This window comes from Pristis pectinata, chromosome 20 (assembly GCF_009764475.1).
Source record: "Pristis pectinata isolate sPriPec2 chromosome 20, sPriPec2.1.pri, whole genome shotgun sequence".
Lineage (NCBI taxonomy): Eukaryota > Metazoa > Chordata > Chondrichthyes > Rhinopristiformes > Pristidae > Pristis > Pristis pectinata.
Genome location: NC_067424.1, coordinates 17,718,802 through 17,734,509, shown reverse-complemented (window position 1 = coordinate 17,734,509; position 15,708 = coordinate 17,718,802). Strand labels below are relative to the sequence as shown.

The window sequence follows — 15,708 nt, the reverse complement described above, 5'->3', positions numbered from 1 at the left end:
GAGGTGTGACCAATTCCATGCTATATTACTGAAAAATTGCAAACTTGCCAGCTCTCCATGTAACCATAGCTGGAAACACACCATTAAAATCTTTTTTTCACTCAAAGCAGCTGTGCAATATGATATCAAAAGGTACTGCATTGCACATAAATGGTGTTGATTTTCTCTTGACATTTCTTCCCCTCCTGAAGCAGACATATGTCAAGGGATTAATTTGTCCTGCTGCATCTCACCCAGAGAATCATTCTTCCTGTAAATCTAAATTGTGAACGTCAGCAAAATATTTCTTCATGGAAGCATCACAGCTAAGCTCAATATCACTTGCTAGGGCAATTCATTGTGCAGTAATTAGAAGAAATAACAATGCCTGATTTGATTTTTCTCCCAGTGCAGGACTACAGAGGGTAATTACAGCAGCCTTCTCAAAATCCTGATTGCAATCAGTTTATACAGACCCTGAGCAGGACCTGGGAATTTCCTGAGCTAGGTCAGTTCCACTTTCAACATTTATTAAATGAATGACTGGAGGAGTTACAAATATTGATGTAGATTTGAAAGCATTCCAACTGGCACCAACACAGAGGAATACCTCAAACACCTCTCGACCCTTGGGGTGGGACTTTCCAGCTCAGTTTTCTCTGGCCTGTGTTTATTCGCCTGTTAATTTTAATAAACAGAAAAAAAATCACACAGGCTGGGAAGCACAATGGCAGAAAACCCTGCTCCATTCTGTGAAATTTTTGATGCTTCCTAACCCAGGATTTTCCTGGACAAATATCAATACTGCTCAATATCACAAACAGTCTATTTGCTCAAAGAACCATCCGTTTTGTTTGTTCCAGAATGCCAGCTGGCAAAATGAAGAGTGCATTTCTGGATAAGCTGCAGGTGCCTGGAAGCTGAGGAACCTCATTTGTTTCTCTTACGCCAAGCATTAGTAGAATGTGACCAATCTACTTCCACTACCCTGTCTTTTGCCTTGGAGTCTTAACTAATTGTCAATTTGCAGGTTTTGGCTCTTGAACTCAAACAGCTTCAGGATGCTGCAAATAACAAGTGTCTAATCTTATCAATGCTGTTTCTATAATGTGTATTGCTGACATGCAAGTACAATCTTAGAAATAGCATATCATCTCTTGGGCTGTTTTTGAAACCAATATATTTCTTTCCCTATCAGCGAAACAAAAATAATGACGGGTTTTTGATTCTAATCTTGGAACAAAATTGTGTGTTATTTTTAATTAACTGCTTCATTGGTGTCTTAAATAACACAACCAGTTGAAAGATACAAAGGAAAAGAACTTTAAAGTTGAGTGCTCTTTTAGTTAATAGCTTGTCCCCAAGTTTAAAAAAAATTCCATCTGGTAAAAAGGATTTAATCATTTCTGGGTTCAACAGGAAGGCAGCTGTTGTGAGATTCATCTTTGTCTATTTTGTCACAAAGAAGATATATATTCAGATAAGTACAAGGCACCTCATCAAAAATTGTCTTATATTTTGGGTTAGTTGTCTGCAGATTCATTTCAAAGGATTATAACTATTTGTTTTTTTTAAATTTCCTTACAAAGGAAATACTGATTATATTTTTAACATTCTTAATACAGTTTATTTTGTCTTATTCCTTTCCTGTCTTTCCTTCCACATGTTAATGTTCTTTTATATTTCCTTTATTTGTTTTACTATCTCACTTATTGGTTCTTTTCTTTCCACTCCCCTCAGTTCATTTTCTTATCATTACGCTTTATGTATTGCTGTTGTAATTATTCTCTCATCAGCTAACTGCAAACATTTTCTTTGGCATTACCTGGTTTTATAAGTGACAGCCTTAGGCACAAAGTTAGATTTCTAATGTAGGTGATTTCACACCGTTGCAGCTGTCATTATTTAATAACAGTTTGTCACCTCACTCCCCCTCCTCTGATCCACACCACCATGGTAGAACTTAAGTACATTCTCAGTCCTTTTTTAACCATGGAAACCATTCCAGCAGATGAGTGGGTTTAATTGGATAACAACTTCACATGAAATAAGATGATCCAAAGCTGCATTTTTCTCCAATTCTTTGTCCCAGTGAATACTTTTAAATGTTCTTCTGTTCCTAGCCTCTTGCTCTGGGAAGATAGTTCTACTCCTGATGCTATTGTGGTTCGGAGGTATACAGCTATGGGACAACATTGCACCTGTTAAATTTCATCCATGAAGCCTGAATGTTCCATTGCTGTGAACTTCAAGATTCAGGCTTACTCTTGTAAAACACAACTGATGTGAATTTGACTCTTTCAAGATCATGGTTCAAATTTCTGATGCCTACTATTGTGATTTCTGGGGCACATATCACCCAAATTTAAAAGAATGAAAAATGTAACACAGCATAATAGCCAAAGGAAATACAATCCTTCAACACAATGCAAGAGCATTCAAGTTTACATACCATGCATGCTCAGATCTTGTGAAAGGGAAATTTCTTTTCGCGTTCATTTAATATGTCTATGGCAAGTGACTGGTCTGCTCCAAGAAAAAGTAGAAGTTAAAAAAGCTCAGTTGCAGAAGAAGTGATTTTATAAATCCCCCTGTTTACAGAAGGTCAGTGATATGTTTGGACTAGATTTAGTTATGAAACTAGTCAATATTTTTGGGATAATATTTAAGAAATATGGATTTCCTTACAAATAGGTTTCACAAAAAAAAATCCAAGATGTCAAAATATAACTTTTTATAAACACTGTTCCAAATACTGTCTAATCAAAATCTGATATATCAGGAAAAATGTTTGATAGTTTGAAATAACTTACTGAAATTTAAAAATGTCAGAAGCAATAACTTGGTAAAACAAAAAAAAAGCTGAATGACACAGTGACACAGAGTTATACCTTCGGCCCAACTCGTTGTGCCAACTAAGGTGCCATCTTGTGCTAGTCCCTTTTGCCTGCATTTGGCTCATATCCCTCTAAACCTTTCCTATCCATAAACGTGTCCAAAATGTCTTTTAAACATTGTAACTGTACTCACCTCAACCACTTCTTCTGCCAGCTCAATACATATACCCACCACCTCTGTGTGAAAAACTTGTGCCTCTGGTCCTAACATCCTTGCCCCTGAACTCTCCCTATCTCACTTTTAAAAGCCTCTCATTTGCCAGACATCCCTTTGCCAGCTAACAGTTAACCTCTCCCAATCAACCTTTGCAAGTTCCTGTCTAATGCCATTAAAATTAGTCTTGCCCCAATTTAGGAGTTTAATTTGTGAACCAGTCCTACCCTTTTCTCATAACTATTTTAAAACTAATAGAATTATGGTCACTGGTCCCAAAGTCACCACTTTCCCCCACTGTCACCTCAGCCACTTGCCCAGCCTCATTTCCCAAGAGAAGGTCCAGTATTGCCTGTCTCTAAGTAGGACCATATACATATTGCTTGATAAAACTTTCCTGTACACACTTAACAAACTCTGCCCCATCTAATCCCTTAGCACTATGGCAGTCCCAGTCAATATTAGAGAAGTTAAAATCACCTCCTATTATAACCCTATTGTTCCTAGAGCTGTCTGCCATCTCCCTACATATTTACTCCTCTAATTCCCACTGACTACTGGGGGGCCTATAGTACAATCCCATGAAAGTGATCACCTCTTCTTATTTCTACCTACACAGCCTCACCGGACGTTCCCCTAGGAATATCCTCTCCAAGTACTGCCTCCCTAATCAAATCTTACACTAAAGGAGGCAGAAGCAAAATGGACAGGCTGAATGTGAGCTTTATGGTCACATTCCCATTCAAAATGGAAATTTAGACAGAGTTTCAGCAATGTCATCAGAAGCGAATGTCATCTTACTAGAGGGCTTGAGCAAGAAATGGAAGTGAGTTTCTTGTCCGGTAGACCCAACACAGGAGTGAATCAGAAATGGGAGAGATGACAAAAGTTTACTTTTTAAACAATTTATTTCAAAATCCAGTAAGAACAGGGTGGTGAATTTGTATCAACTGTCATCCTAATCCAATGAGCTACCTGCATTAAAGTAAAGCCCAGTAGTTGAAATATCAGGGCCTCAATTTTGAGTTTTGAGCTTTGAGCTGATATGGGGATGGAAGCCTGGTGACTTTTGTCACTTTATTGGAACTCCAGAGAATTCATAGAGCACACAGTTCCAAAAACTCTGTTTGAGAAACTAAATCTGTAAAAGAAAAAAAATGGTATCTATAAAACTGAGAATGAAGCTCTTGGGCAGTCCTAGAAACTCAGTTTTACTGTATGCTTTAGGCCTGCTTCAGTTCTTACCCGGTCTGGCCTATAGACAAAACCAGACCTAAGCCAGCATGATAGACTCTGACAGTCCTCTGAAGTGCTCCAACTAGACACTCAGTTAATCAAAACTACTGGAATATTAGTGCACCAGTCGTGAAGTTGCATCCACAATGTCTGTCAGCATTTAGGGACGGGTGATAAATGCTGGCCTTGCCATCCACACCCACAGTCCAAGCAAGAGATAAAAGAGACTGCAGGTGCTGGAATCTGGAACAACAAACTGCTGGAGGAATTCAGCAGGTCAAGCACCATCCGTGGGAGGAAAGGAATTGTCGGCATTTCGGGTCAAAACCTTGCATCAAGGCTGAGAGCGGAGAGGGGGAGTGATGAGACAGGAGCCTGGGGTGATTGGTGGATTGAGGACGAGTGAGAATAGACAGGACGACTGCTTTGCAGAGCACCTACACTCAGTCTGCAATGGTCACCCTGAGCTCCCAATTGCATGCCATTTCAATTCCCTTTCCCATTCCCACACTGACCTATCCATCCACAGCCTTCTCCACTGCCAGAGTGAGGCCCAATGCACACTAGAGGAACAGCGCCTCATATTCACCCTGGGCAGTCTACATCCTAATGCATGAACATTTGAGTTTTCTAAACCCTCCCCTCCAGTGGGTTCTTTCCCTCTCCCTCCCCCCTCCGATCCGCCTCCAGTCCTCCTATCTTTGCCCCCTTTCCCTCAACCTCATCACCCACCCCCAGCCTCCATCACCGCCCCCCTCCCTCTCCACCCAATACACACACAGTTTACCCACAGGCTTTCCCAGCTCTCCTCTCCCCTATCTGCTTCTGGTCCCATCTGCCATTCACCTCTCTGCTAAAGATATCTTTATTAGTCACATGTACATCGAAACACATAGTGAAATACATCTTTTTGCATAGAGTGTTCTGGTGTCAGCCCACAAGTGTCACCACGCATGCCCACAACTTCCTAACTTGTATGCCTTTGGAATATGGGAGGAAACCGGAGCACCTGGAGGAAACCCATACAGACACAGGGAGAACGTACAACCTCCTTACAGACAGTGGCTGGAATTGAACCCGGGTCACTGGTGCTGTAATAGCGTTATGCTAACCGGTACACTACCGTGCCTGCCATCTGGTTCCCATTATCACCTCCTTTACTTATCCGATTCCCACACTTTCTGTTCCTGATTATCTCCCTCCAGCAGCTGTCTCCAACCTTCACAGTGCCCTTCTCCCACCTCTATATTTTCCTCTCTCTCTTTGCCTGTCTCCATTTATCATCCACCTGCCACTGTCTCCCAACTCCACCCCTCCCCTACCTGGCACAACCTGCCCATCATCTTTCACCTCTACTCAGTCCACCAATCGCCTCGGACTCCTGTCTTACCACTTACATTGGGCATCTTCCCTCTCCACTCTTGTAGTCCTAATGCAGGGTTTCGACCCGAAGAGTCGACAATTCCTTTCCTCCCATCAATGCTGTTCAACCCACTGAATTGCTCCAGCAGATTGTTTACTGCTTCACGTCCCAACAAAACCCGTGAGATTTAGCACTGGGAAGCAGAGACTCAACATCCAGCAGACCCAAGACAGGTGACATCACTTTACAATGTGGTAAAAAGCACACACAAAGACAGAGCAACTCCTCATTTGTGAGGCAGTCACCAGTGCAAGAAAATGCCATGTCACAAGGCAAAAACAGAAAATAACGCATGCTGACTGAGAAATTTACATCTATTATGATCATCATATGAAGTGAATTACTGAGAATATTACCTGGCACATTCACTCAACCAAGGCAGATGTGGATGTGATGACCATGGAATATTGCAAATTACTTCAGAACAACATCCGTGTCAATTCGCAAAACAATAAATTTTTGCAGCCCAAGATTAACGAAGGAGGATTTGTGGTTCGAGCAGGCTTAATTATAACAGGTCTTCAGGGGCAGCCCTATTAACAAGCATGCACTGACTGAAGAACGCCATTAGCTGTGCCAACACTGCATTCACAGCTGTCAACTGATATTTCAAACATTGTCAAATGTCTGTTTTTATCAAACCTTAACTTCTGCAAGTCGGTCATTTCTGCACATTTCTTCATTAGTCACAAACAAGGCATCACTCTGCATCATGTTTCACTGCGGCTCACGGCCATTACGAATGAATACTTTGGCTTGTTTTGGGGCCAATTTCTGCTTGTGTTGTCTCCCAGAAATCATATGCTGAATGGAAGGATGTTCAAAGTCAGATAGCTTTTACTTAGATAGGCTTTCCATATCAGGTGCAGTGATGCATACCAATGCACCATTGATAAACCTCTGAGGAGTTGAGCAGTATTCAATCAATAAGTAGTAGCCACAAACTTCTTCAACATGTGAGAAGCTTGACCTGACAGCCCTGTGCCCTCTGTGCACAAACTGTGTGGTCAGCTTAAATTTGTACACCATTGTGATATCGTTTAAAGTGGCAGTTCCCAATGAAAGTTGCTGTTTGAACGAGGAGGACTGCTTTGGGGTACATTTACCCTTAAATGGTGGGGTGTGGGGGATATACGGATCTCCAATGACCAATGACACCAATCAGTGTCCTTTGACTTCTTAAGTAATGCAGGAACGGGGTTTCTCCTGGCCAGGACTGCCCTTATGGTCCTGTTGCAAATCATCAGATGACTGTATATTCGCAATAGAAAATTCAAAGAATATTACCAGCTGTGTAATGCCACCAAATGATTTCATCAAATGTGTTCCATTAATATGTGTAAGCTCAACAGATGGCACAAAACACAAAAGAATTTCTGGAAGTGAGCCTTGTGTATACAGATGACATTTAGCAACTAGGTTGACAATAGCAATCAATTGCTTGGCACAAAAATAAACTTATGCTATGCATTACAATTTCTAACCCAGAATGTTTCTGGTTATAAAAATCATTCCTTATTCTCCAATATTCCAATCCAGAGAGAATCAAAGTGTAGGCTTCCTTTTCAGTGGGATGAGAGGTAAAGTAGCCCGCAAGTCATGCATACATACTACATACTCCAAATACAACCTGTCTGATTCTCCTCACACAGATTTCCTCTAAGCACCATGGCAGGTACAATACAGTAAAATGCTGACAACCCACCATCTGACGATTTGGGAATCCTAATATATCTGGCTCACAGCGTGCTGATTTCTGTTCTCTCTTTAACATACTGGGGCCCTGGTTCCCACAGTCCAATTCACACAATGGGGCCCTGGTTCCCACGCTCCTTTGAAACCCACCAGGTTCTGTTTCCCATGCTACTTTGAAACTTACCAGGTCCACTGGAAAAATGAGCAATATTAAAGAATTAAGCGTGTTGGGGTATTAAGCAATATCATCCTGTCTGGAAAATCTGCTAATTGGGCACTACCAACGGCCAAAGTGTGCTGGATTAACTGAGTTTTACCATAGTAGGAAAGTCAGCTCTAAATGCAACTCAGATAAGAAATGAAGACTACTGTAATTTTGGAAAAAATGTGCTGGAGAAATTGATCATGTAATTTAAAAAGCAGAAAGAATATAAATGCAATATTCAGTCTGATATTTGCATCAGAACATGCTCATGTGTGTATATGTGCATGTATATACTGTATACACTTGTGTTCACCTGTGTTACAGGTATATGTGCACAAATGTACAGGTTTTTTATTCGTGTCTGCATGTAATTCATCAGCACACACTTTCCATGTGTACATGTAGGCTGAGATTTCTTCTTAATTTCGATATTTTACGGCCTCCCTTGCTCACTTCCTGGTTACTTCAGAACATTTCAGAGCTTCATTGATTATGGCAAAATTTAACATGCTGACAGATGAGGAATTTCTTTTTAAATTGGACTCCCATTGTGGAATCACATTGCTAGCACGAGCCACAAATGAAACCTCCAGCTGACAGTTGCTATCTGTCCGCTGGCTCTCCTCACTCCTGCCACACGTATAATTATCGGGTGGTCCAGCTGGACGATTTCCTGCAGGAAATTAACAAAATACCCCCTGGATCCAAAGCTTATAATGAAGGATAAGGCCAGCTACATTTTACACACTGATTGCTTTTTGTTTGTCAATGTTCATGAGCTAATGTCCCTTAGATTTGGTCCTTATCTTTCAGTAAATAGCAGAAAATTCCAGACATAATTCATAGCAATCAACCAATATTCACATCTCAATTCCCACATCTTATCAAATGTGCAAGAAACTGCATAGAATGAGCATTCATAGGTTAGCCAGATTACAACTTGCATAATTAACTTGAAACAATATGGCAATCTTGAGTAACATTTGAACTCTCTTAAACTACAACTGATGGTCATATTAAAAGTGTAATTGCCAAGGAGATAAGAAATTGAGTAATGGTTTCTCTCCTGTACATCTCTTAAGATTAGCTTGTGATGTAATGCATTTGTGGGAAAACAGGAAATTAAATCATAAATTGCATGTAACAGGCCCAATTGAGTAACCAATATCCACAATGCATGAAAGTTTCCTGCTCCTGTCACTCATGACAAGAGGGATTATTTGAATAAAAAGAGATAAATAGAGATACTAACATCATGAATTATCTGATATAGTAAGCATGCAGCAAACAATCAACAAGCACCAGTAAAATACAAGGCTGAACACAGCAAAAGGAACTGTTCAAGAATACAAGAAAAGCACAGCACGGCTGCACACTGCTCGGTGCAAAAGAAAATTGCAGAGATAGATCACATTACACCATCAAACACCACAATAAGTAGAATGTGAATATTAGAAATAAAATTCCATTAATCAAAAGAATAAAGGAAAATCTGAAAAGCTAAATATTTGACAAAGTATCTTCACAAAAAATGAATCAGTACAAAGATAAACATTGTCAGGCAGGTTTGCAACTAAATTGTTGAAGTGAATCAAATATCAAACACAGAGATTCAAAAACAGTAAAACATAGAAAGAAATAGGAACAGCGGTAGGACATTTGTCTCTTTGAGCCTGCTCTGCCATTCATCAAAAGTGTGGCTGATCTTTCACCTCAATTCCATTTTTTCTCCACCATCTTCATATTCTTTGAATCCATTGAACTTTGTTCTGAATTAACTCAATGACTGAGCCTCCATGGCTCATGAGAGGAGAGAATTCCAAAGATTCACTACCCTCTGTATGAAATTTCTCCTCACCCCAGTCCTAAATGGCCTATCGTGTATTATGAGACTGTGACCCTTGGTCCTAGACTCCTCAGCCAGGAGAAACATCCTCCCTGTATCCAGCCTGTTGAGCCCTGAAAGAATGACAAGTTTTAACGTGAGTTCCTCTTTTTTCTAAATACTGGGGAATAGAGGTGTAACTAGAGAAAAGACACTGTGCAATATTAACCCCACTCCCCAGTGGAAATTTGCTTAGTCAGGTCTTCACCCATTGTATCATTTCGGATTTCAAATTGCAGATTCCGTAGGCAGTTAGGACCTCTTAAAGCTGGTCGGGGCCTGATGGTATTACACATATTACATCAACAAAGTGCAGTTGAATTCTAGCTGAAGCTTCAGCAGGGTCTACTGGTAGAAGAGAACCTTCAAGGTTAAAAAGATTTGGATTCCAATATTCTGGACTCGACCCATTCCCTCTCCCTGCTGAAATGCACTCCACACTAGTGTGTTTGAAAGTGGATAAAGTTTTTCATTAAGTGCACTGGCAAACTCCTGGCCTCCAGAGCATCAAGCCCAAAGTTACAAACATCTTAAAGGTAGCACTGCTTCACTTACACTGCAATTGTGGATAAATTTAGATTACCATTGGAAACAAAAAGGATCATGTGAGAATCCAATTAAACTCTGAACGAAAATCTGCTTTTGAGAGTTATTATATTGGATTTTCTGTCTGCTTTGATGAACTGAACCAAGCTAGGAGACATTAATTCTGAGCCCTTAAGTTAAAAAAAAATGAAATCTAACACCAAAGCCAGAATCTAATGATTACATTTTCAGGCACAGAATGCTGATAGATCATTACAAATTGTTAAATCTGTTTTTGGTTACTTATTTTGCTTGATTTTCCAATTATCACCTGAGTTTATTAATGACACATTCTGTGATATTTAGAAAAAAAAGCATTTTGAAATCTAAGCGCAATTAGAATTATAGAAAATGAGCAAGTTACCTATTAACAATATCTGCACACTGTTTTTTGGTGCAAATACTATGACCATGAGCTTCAGGCAGCAGACCCCACATACCCAATCCAAACTATGTGAAAGATTAGTATATTGACGAGCTTAGTTATTGTTTTTTGTTTAATCAGGTCTTCTTGGCTGAGAGCTTTGCCAATGTGGAAAGGGCCCTTCAGGACTGAGAGCTGATGTCTTCAGTGACTCACTAAAGGAAATATAGAAGTAGCTTTGAGGCTAACAGCACAATCCATTTAGTATAAACAGTAAAAACATATCAAGTACAGGGAATTGGAACAACTTAAAATTGAGTATGCTTTTCCAAATCTGTCAAACAAGTCAAATTCAATTTTGTGCCAGAACTGGGGGTACAGGACAGGATATGAATTTGACCACTTTGGAGAGGTCAGCAGATACCCATCACACACATTCTCACCATGTTTAATTATCATGGGGACTGGGATAACTGTGCTCCTTCAGCCAAGCAGAGTGCATGTCCCTATCCAAAACCAACGATTAAGAGAATGCAAAGACTTCCAGACTTCTCGAGCTTTACATTATGAAACTGAACGATTGTTTCCTAACCTTGTTGTAGTACTGCAGCTGGACAGTGTGCCACTGTCCATCACTCACGCCTCCAGGGATGAAGGGGGTTACCATTGTAGTTGACTCACCTGTTTGGAAACAAAGTAGCTAAATTTAACATTTCTAGCAATAGGAGTGATACACTATCACAATACAAAATTCTCTAAATACTCGCTCTACTTTCCCTTTGTTTGTCCAGAGATGGGACAGCTGGCAAGTTATTTAATTGTAAAGTCCATCACAGCTGAGCTTGATCCCACCCTGAATCAGCACCAACCAATGATCATACCACTGATTATACAGTGTAGATTATTTTTCCACCAGGAATGCTATTTAGCCTGAAATTCTTCCATAGTTATGAGCAATACCATTCTGTAATAATCCAAAAAGAATGGCATATAGTGCCATTAAGCTACCACAGAAGTCCATAGCTTAAAGCAGCATGTAAATCTTGGAATGAAAAAATGGTTGAACACTGGGCAGTGTCTAACTAATTAGACTAGAATATGCTATTTGTAAAATTAGCAGACAAGCAACTAACAATCAATATAAACAAAGCAAGTAAGTTAATGCCTGCAATAGTCTAGCTGACAGGAATTTGACGATATAGTGTTCAATGTTGACACACTAAAATATCACCAATAGTAATCTGTAAGCAATAAAATACATATTCAACAATATCCCCCTCAGAAGTTGGTCATTGGTTTATTATTGTCACAGGTACTGAGATACAGTGAGAAACATTGTTTTGCATGCCATCCGTACAGATCAAAGTGTAAGTACATCGAGGTAGTACAAGGGAAAAGTGATAACAGAATGCAGAATATAGTGTTACAGTTACATAGAAAGTGCAGTGCAGGTAAACAAATTGGTGGAAGGGCCATGATGAGGTAGATTGTGAGGTCAAGAGTTTATCTTTATCATCCAAGAGGTCCGTTCAGTAACAGTGGGATAGAAGCTGTCCTTGAGCCTGGTAGTGCATGCTCTCAAGCATATTTATCAGTGCCCAGATTTAAACTTGCATTGTTATTGTACAGTCTACACAGTAGGACTACATTTCATTTAGTTGTACAATTACCTTCAATAAGTTGCTTCCTTGCAAACTAAGGTTAATATAAAGAACATAGGTACAAATATCTTTTTGAAGGAAATTTCACATTGTCCTTTTTTCTGCATTGTGCCATAAGTGACTCGCCTAAACAAAGTTATTTTCACACTGTTGACCTATAGACATCTTTCCCTGACATCAAAGGTGGTCACAGCCAGATTTGAAATTGGGATTTTACACCATTTGCACTAGCAGGAGATTCACAAAATATGTATTGCTGGACAAACCATATTTATGACTGCAGGGCAGAAGCTCCACAAATGCTCAGTTTCTCGCCATCATGTCACCTCTCCCCAAGAGTATGAACGAAAGGCTCAGCAGAGATAGGAACCAGCATCAATTACAGCCAACAGCGATTCTCTAAGTGGATGCTAGTTAATAAGCAATTTAAATATTTATAGCAAACCATTGGGGTGCCAAGTGATTCTTAACTGGTATCAAGCTGAGCACTCTGCTACAGGAGGAGTTTTATTCAGCCCTGTCAGCTTTTGTACAAGAGAAACTAGTTGGATCTTTTTTTTCACTTTTGCTGGATCAACAAAAGATTTACATTAGGCACCTCCACTCCACACCACTTAAGTTGCTTAGCAAGCAGGGCAACTTAGGTAAAGTATTGTTTTGTAAGCAGTGGAGGCAAGATGGGGAAAATCTGGAGCAAAATATTTCGTATTAAATAGGCAGATGGTATCAAGGATCTTTGGGGCAAGTGGTCAAGGCTAATGTCAAGCAGTTAAAGCCAAGGGTCTCATTTGTTAACTATCAGATATCTGCACTGGTTTGTACTTCATTTCATGGAGTATTTGGCAGAAATCCCTAGGTTTCCATCAACGTAGAGGGAATCTGAGGGGGATTTTCTTTACTCAGAGAGTGGCAACTACCTGGAATGCACTGCCAGAGACAGTAGTGGAAGCAGAGTCATCGACAACATTTGCCTAGTTGAGCACTTAACTTGCCTAGGCAATGGGTCAAGTGCTGGAAGATGGGATGAATACTGATGGGTGCCCACTGGTCAGCAGGCATGTGGTGGGCCAAATGGCCTGTTTCCATGATGCACGTGTGGTGGATGGAGAGTACCTCAAATACCTTAATGAAGGAGTCTCAAAAAAATCACAAATCCAGCAACCAGAGTCCACAAAGATACTAAACAATAACTTACCGGCAGAGAATGTAAACTGAATTTGTTCATTTATAATCTCCAAGGCAATAAAGTCATGTTTCTCATTGAAACGGCCATTGTACAACAGCAAAGCATTCTTCTCCTTGGTAGCAAATCTGCAAGATAAAGAAACTTTTATTGCAAAAGTTAGTTGGAAAGCAGAAAAACAAAATCCCTTCCGGATTTACAGATTTCAACAGAGTTGAAGGAGCCACAAGGCTAGAAGGTTCGGCATGTCACGGAACACTCTAAAAAAATCTTCTACAGCTATACTGTTGAAAGTATCCTGACTGGCTACATCATGGTCTGGTATGACAATTCAAATGCACAGGAACGTAAGAAACTGCAGAGAGTAGTGGACTCTGCCCAATACATCACTAGCTCATCATTCCCCATCATAAGTATCTACATGGGGCAATGCCTCAAGAAAGCAGCATTTATCATCAAAGATCCCCACCATCCGGGCCATGTAATCTTCTCGTAGCTACCATTGGACAGGAGGTACAGAAGTCTGAAGTCCCACACCACCAGGTACAAGAACAGCTACTTCCCTTCAAACATTCAGTTCCTGAACCAACCTGCACAACCCTAATCACTACCTCAGTAATAGCAACACTATAACCACTTTGTACTAAATTGGACATTGTTTTCTTTTTGTTCTACTTGTGTTCTTTCTTGCATAATTTTGTAAAAATTATATTTTGTGAATGTTGTGTCTCTGATGCTATTGGAAGCAAGTTTTTCATTGCATCTGTGCATACGACAATAAACTTGAGTTTGACTTTAGATCTGAAAACAAGAATGAGCATGTTAATTTGTTAATTTTTATGTATTGTCATATCAGTGAGCACAGGTATGTTGGGACTCAGAGTGAAATAGGATATGGGTGGCTGAGCTATGGATGAGCTCAAGCTTGCAGACAATGTAGCTAACTGTGAGGAACTGAGATAAAAGTGGAATAATTAATGTGACTGCCAAATACTCTCAAAAGGAATGTATTAAACAACTATAGCTTTGTACAAATCACTCAGGACACATCCAATGAGACATCTTTAGAAAGCAGGCTCCATTAGTATGAGCAACATTTTAAAGACAGCCAATGAACTCTGGTTCTAGAATTAAGCTGTAAGATGATAATGTTACTCACAAAGTCTTTTGCTGTTTAGTGTCCTTGGTATGGATTCAATTGTGCAATGAAGCTCACAGTTTAAGTATTACATTAATGAGTCATGCAGGTGGAGTAAACTCACTTCCCCAGCGTTTGTTTGACAGAATGACTATGGTTTCTATTTTATTTTTAAGTTTTTATTTTTTTTCGAAAAAACTCAACCTATTTAACTGCAGTGTTATCTGCTTCCCAAATGAAGGTCAAACAGTTTCATGATAATATACCTCATCTCAATATTCAAGCTTTCTAGTGCTTTTATGATTGAAGACTGCCTTTCAATGATGCTGTCCCTTTCCTGTCAACAGGAGACCCCATTACATTCCACCAGTGTGGTTAACCTGTTTTATGCACAAGTGTAAAAGGAAGCAATGGTTCCCTTATCTTGGCAACTTTATGATTAATAACAGTCAGTATTAGAAATGTAAGAAGGGTATGGGTTTATTTGGTGAAGGCACAGTAAATTAAAAATATTTTATTTCACTTACTATGAAGACTAACACATCCTTTTAAACAAATGTTACACAAACAAACACTCCACCCCCACGCTTTCCATTAGCTCATTATTTTCTGAAATATCTGTCTGCAGCACAAAGAGTATCAGCTCACACCCCACGAATGACAGCATGGAAGCTGGGCCTGGCTGGTGTTTCTGTCACAGAAGTTGTGCAAGATTTTCTAAAGCTTTGCAGCTGATAACAGGCTTGGCACTTCCTTACTTTGTTCTGGTTAGATCCCGAAATGTTTATTTTAGACACAGCACTTCATTATTTGTCCAAGATGATCGAGTTTCATCCCACACACCCAACCCTCCATCTCCCCATGCCACTCAGATGATGAATCGATTGTGGTATTAAATTAGTAGCTCAAAAAGGACTTTTCATATCCAAATCTAGAGGTGTAGAAAATTATTTGCACAACTCTTGCTACATGGATGAAAATTGGCTTAATCCAAATTGCAGCAATTTCGCATACATCCTTGAGCACCTTCGCATCCATAAGAAATTTGTCCCCTGCTGTGGGATTTTTGTTTGCCCAAGCAAAACTGAAGTAATAATCCATTCTTTTCTGCAGCACCAACACCTCTCTCCATGATTGCCTGAATCTTTGTGACAAACAAAAAGTTTACTCTGCTTTAAGTTTCTGCCTAGACATTTGCCAGTTTTGCACAATTAACACATCAATTTCTAGAGTGATCTTTTTTATAAGATATCTTTATTAGTCACATGTACATCAAAACACACAGTGAAATGCATCTTTTTGT

The 15,708-nt window shown here is 39.7% G+C and overlaps 1 protein-coding gene across 2 annotated transcripts in view; it reads right to left on the bottom strand.

Moving 5' to 3' along the window:
- LOC127580781 (cadherin EGF LAG seven-pass G-type receptor 2-like) overlaps positions 1-15,708 on the bottom strand; it is a 231,820-nt gene that overhangs the window by 75,401 nt on the left and 140,711 nt on the right. For both annotated transcript variants that reach the window (XM_052034651.1, XM_052034652.1), the window contains exons 4-5: positions 13,280-13,395; positions 11,016-11,104 (exon numbers count right to left, since the gene is read on the bottom strand). In XM_052034651.1, the coding sequence (XP_051890611.1) occupies positions 11,016-11,104; positions 13,280-13,395 (205 nt within the window). The remainder of the gene's footprint in view (positions 1-11,015; positions 11,105-13,279; positions 13,396-15,708) is intronic.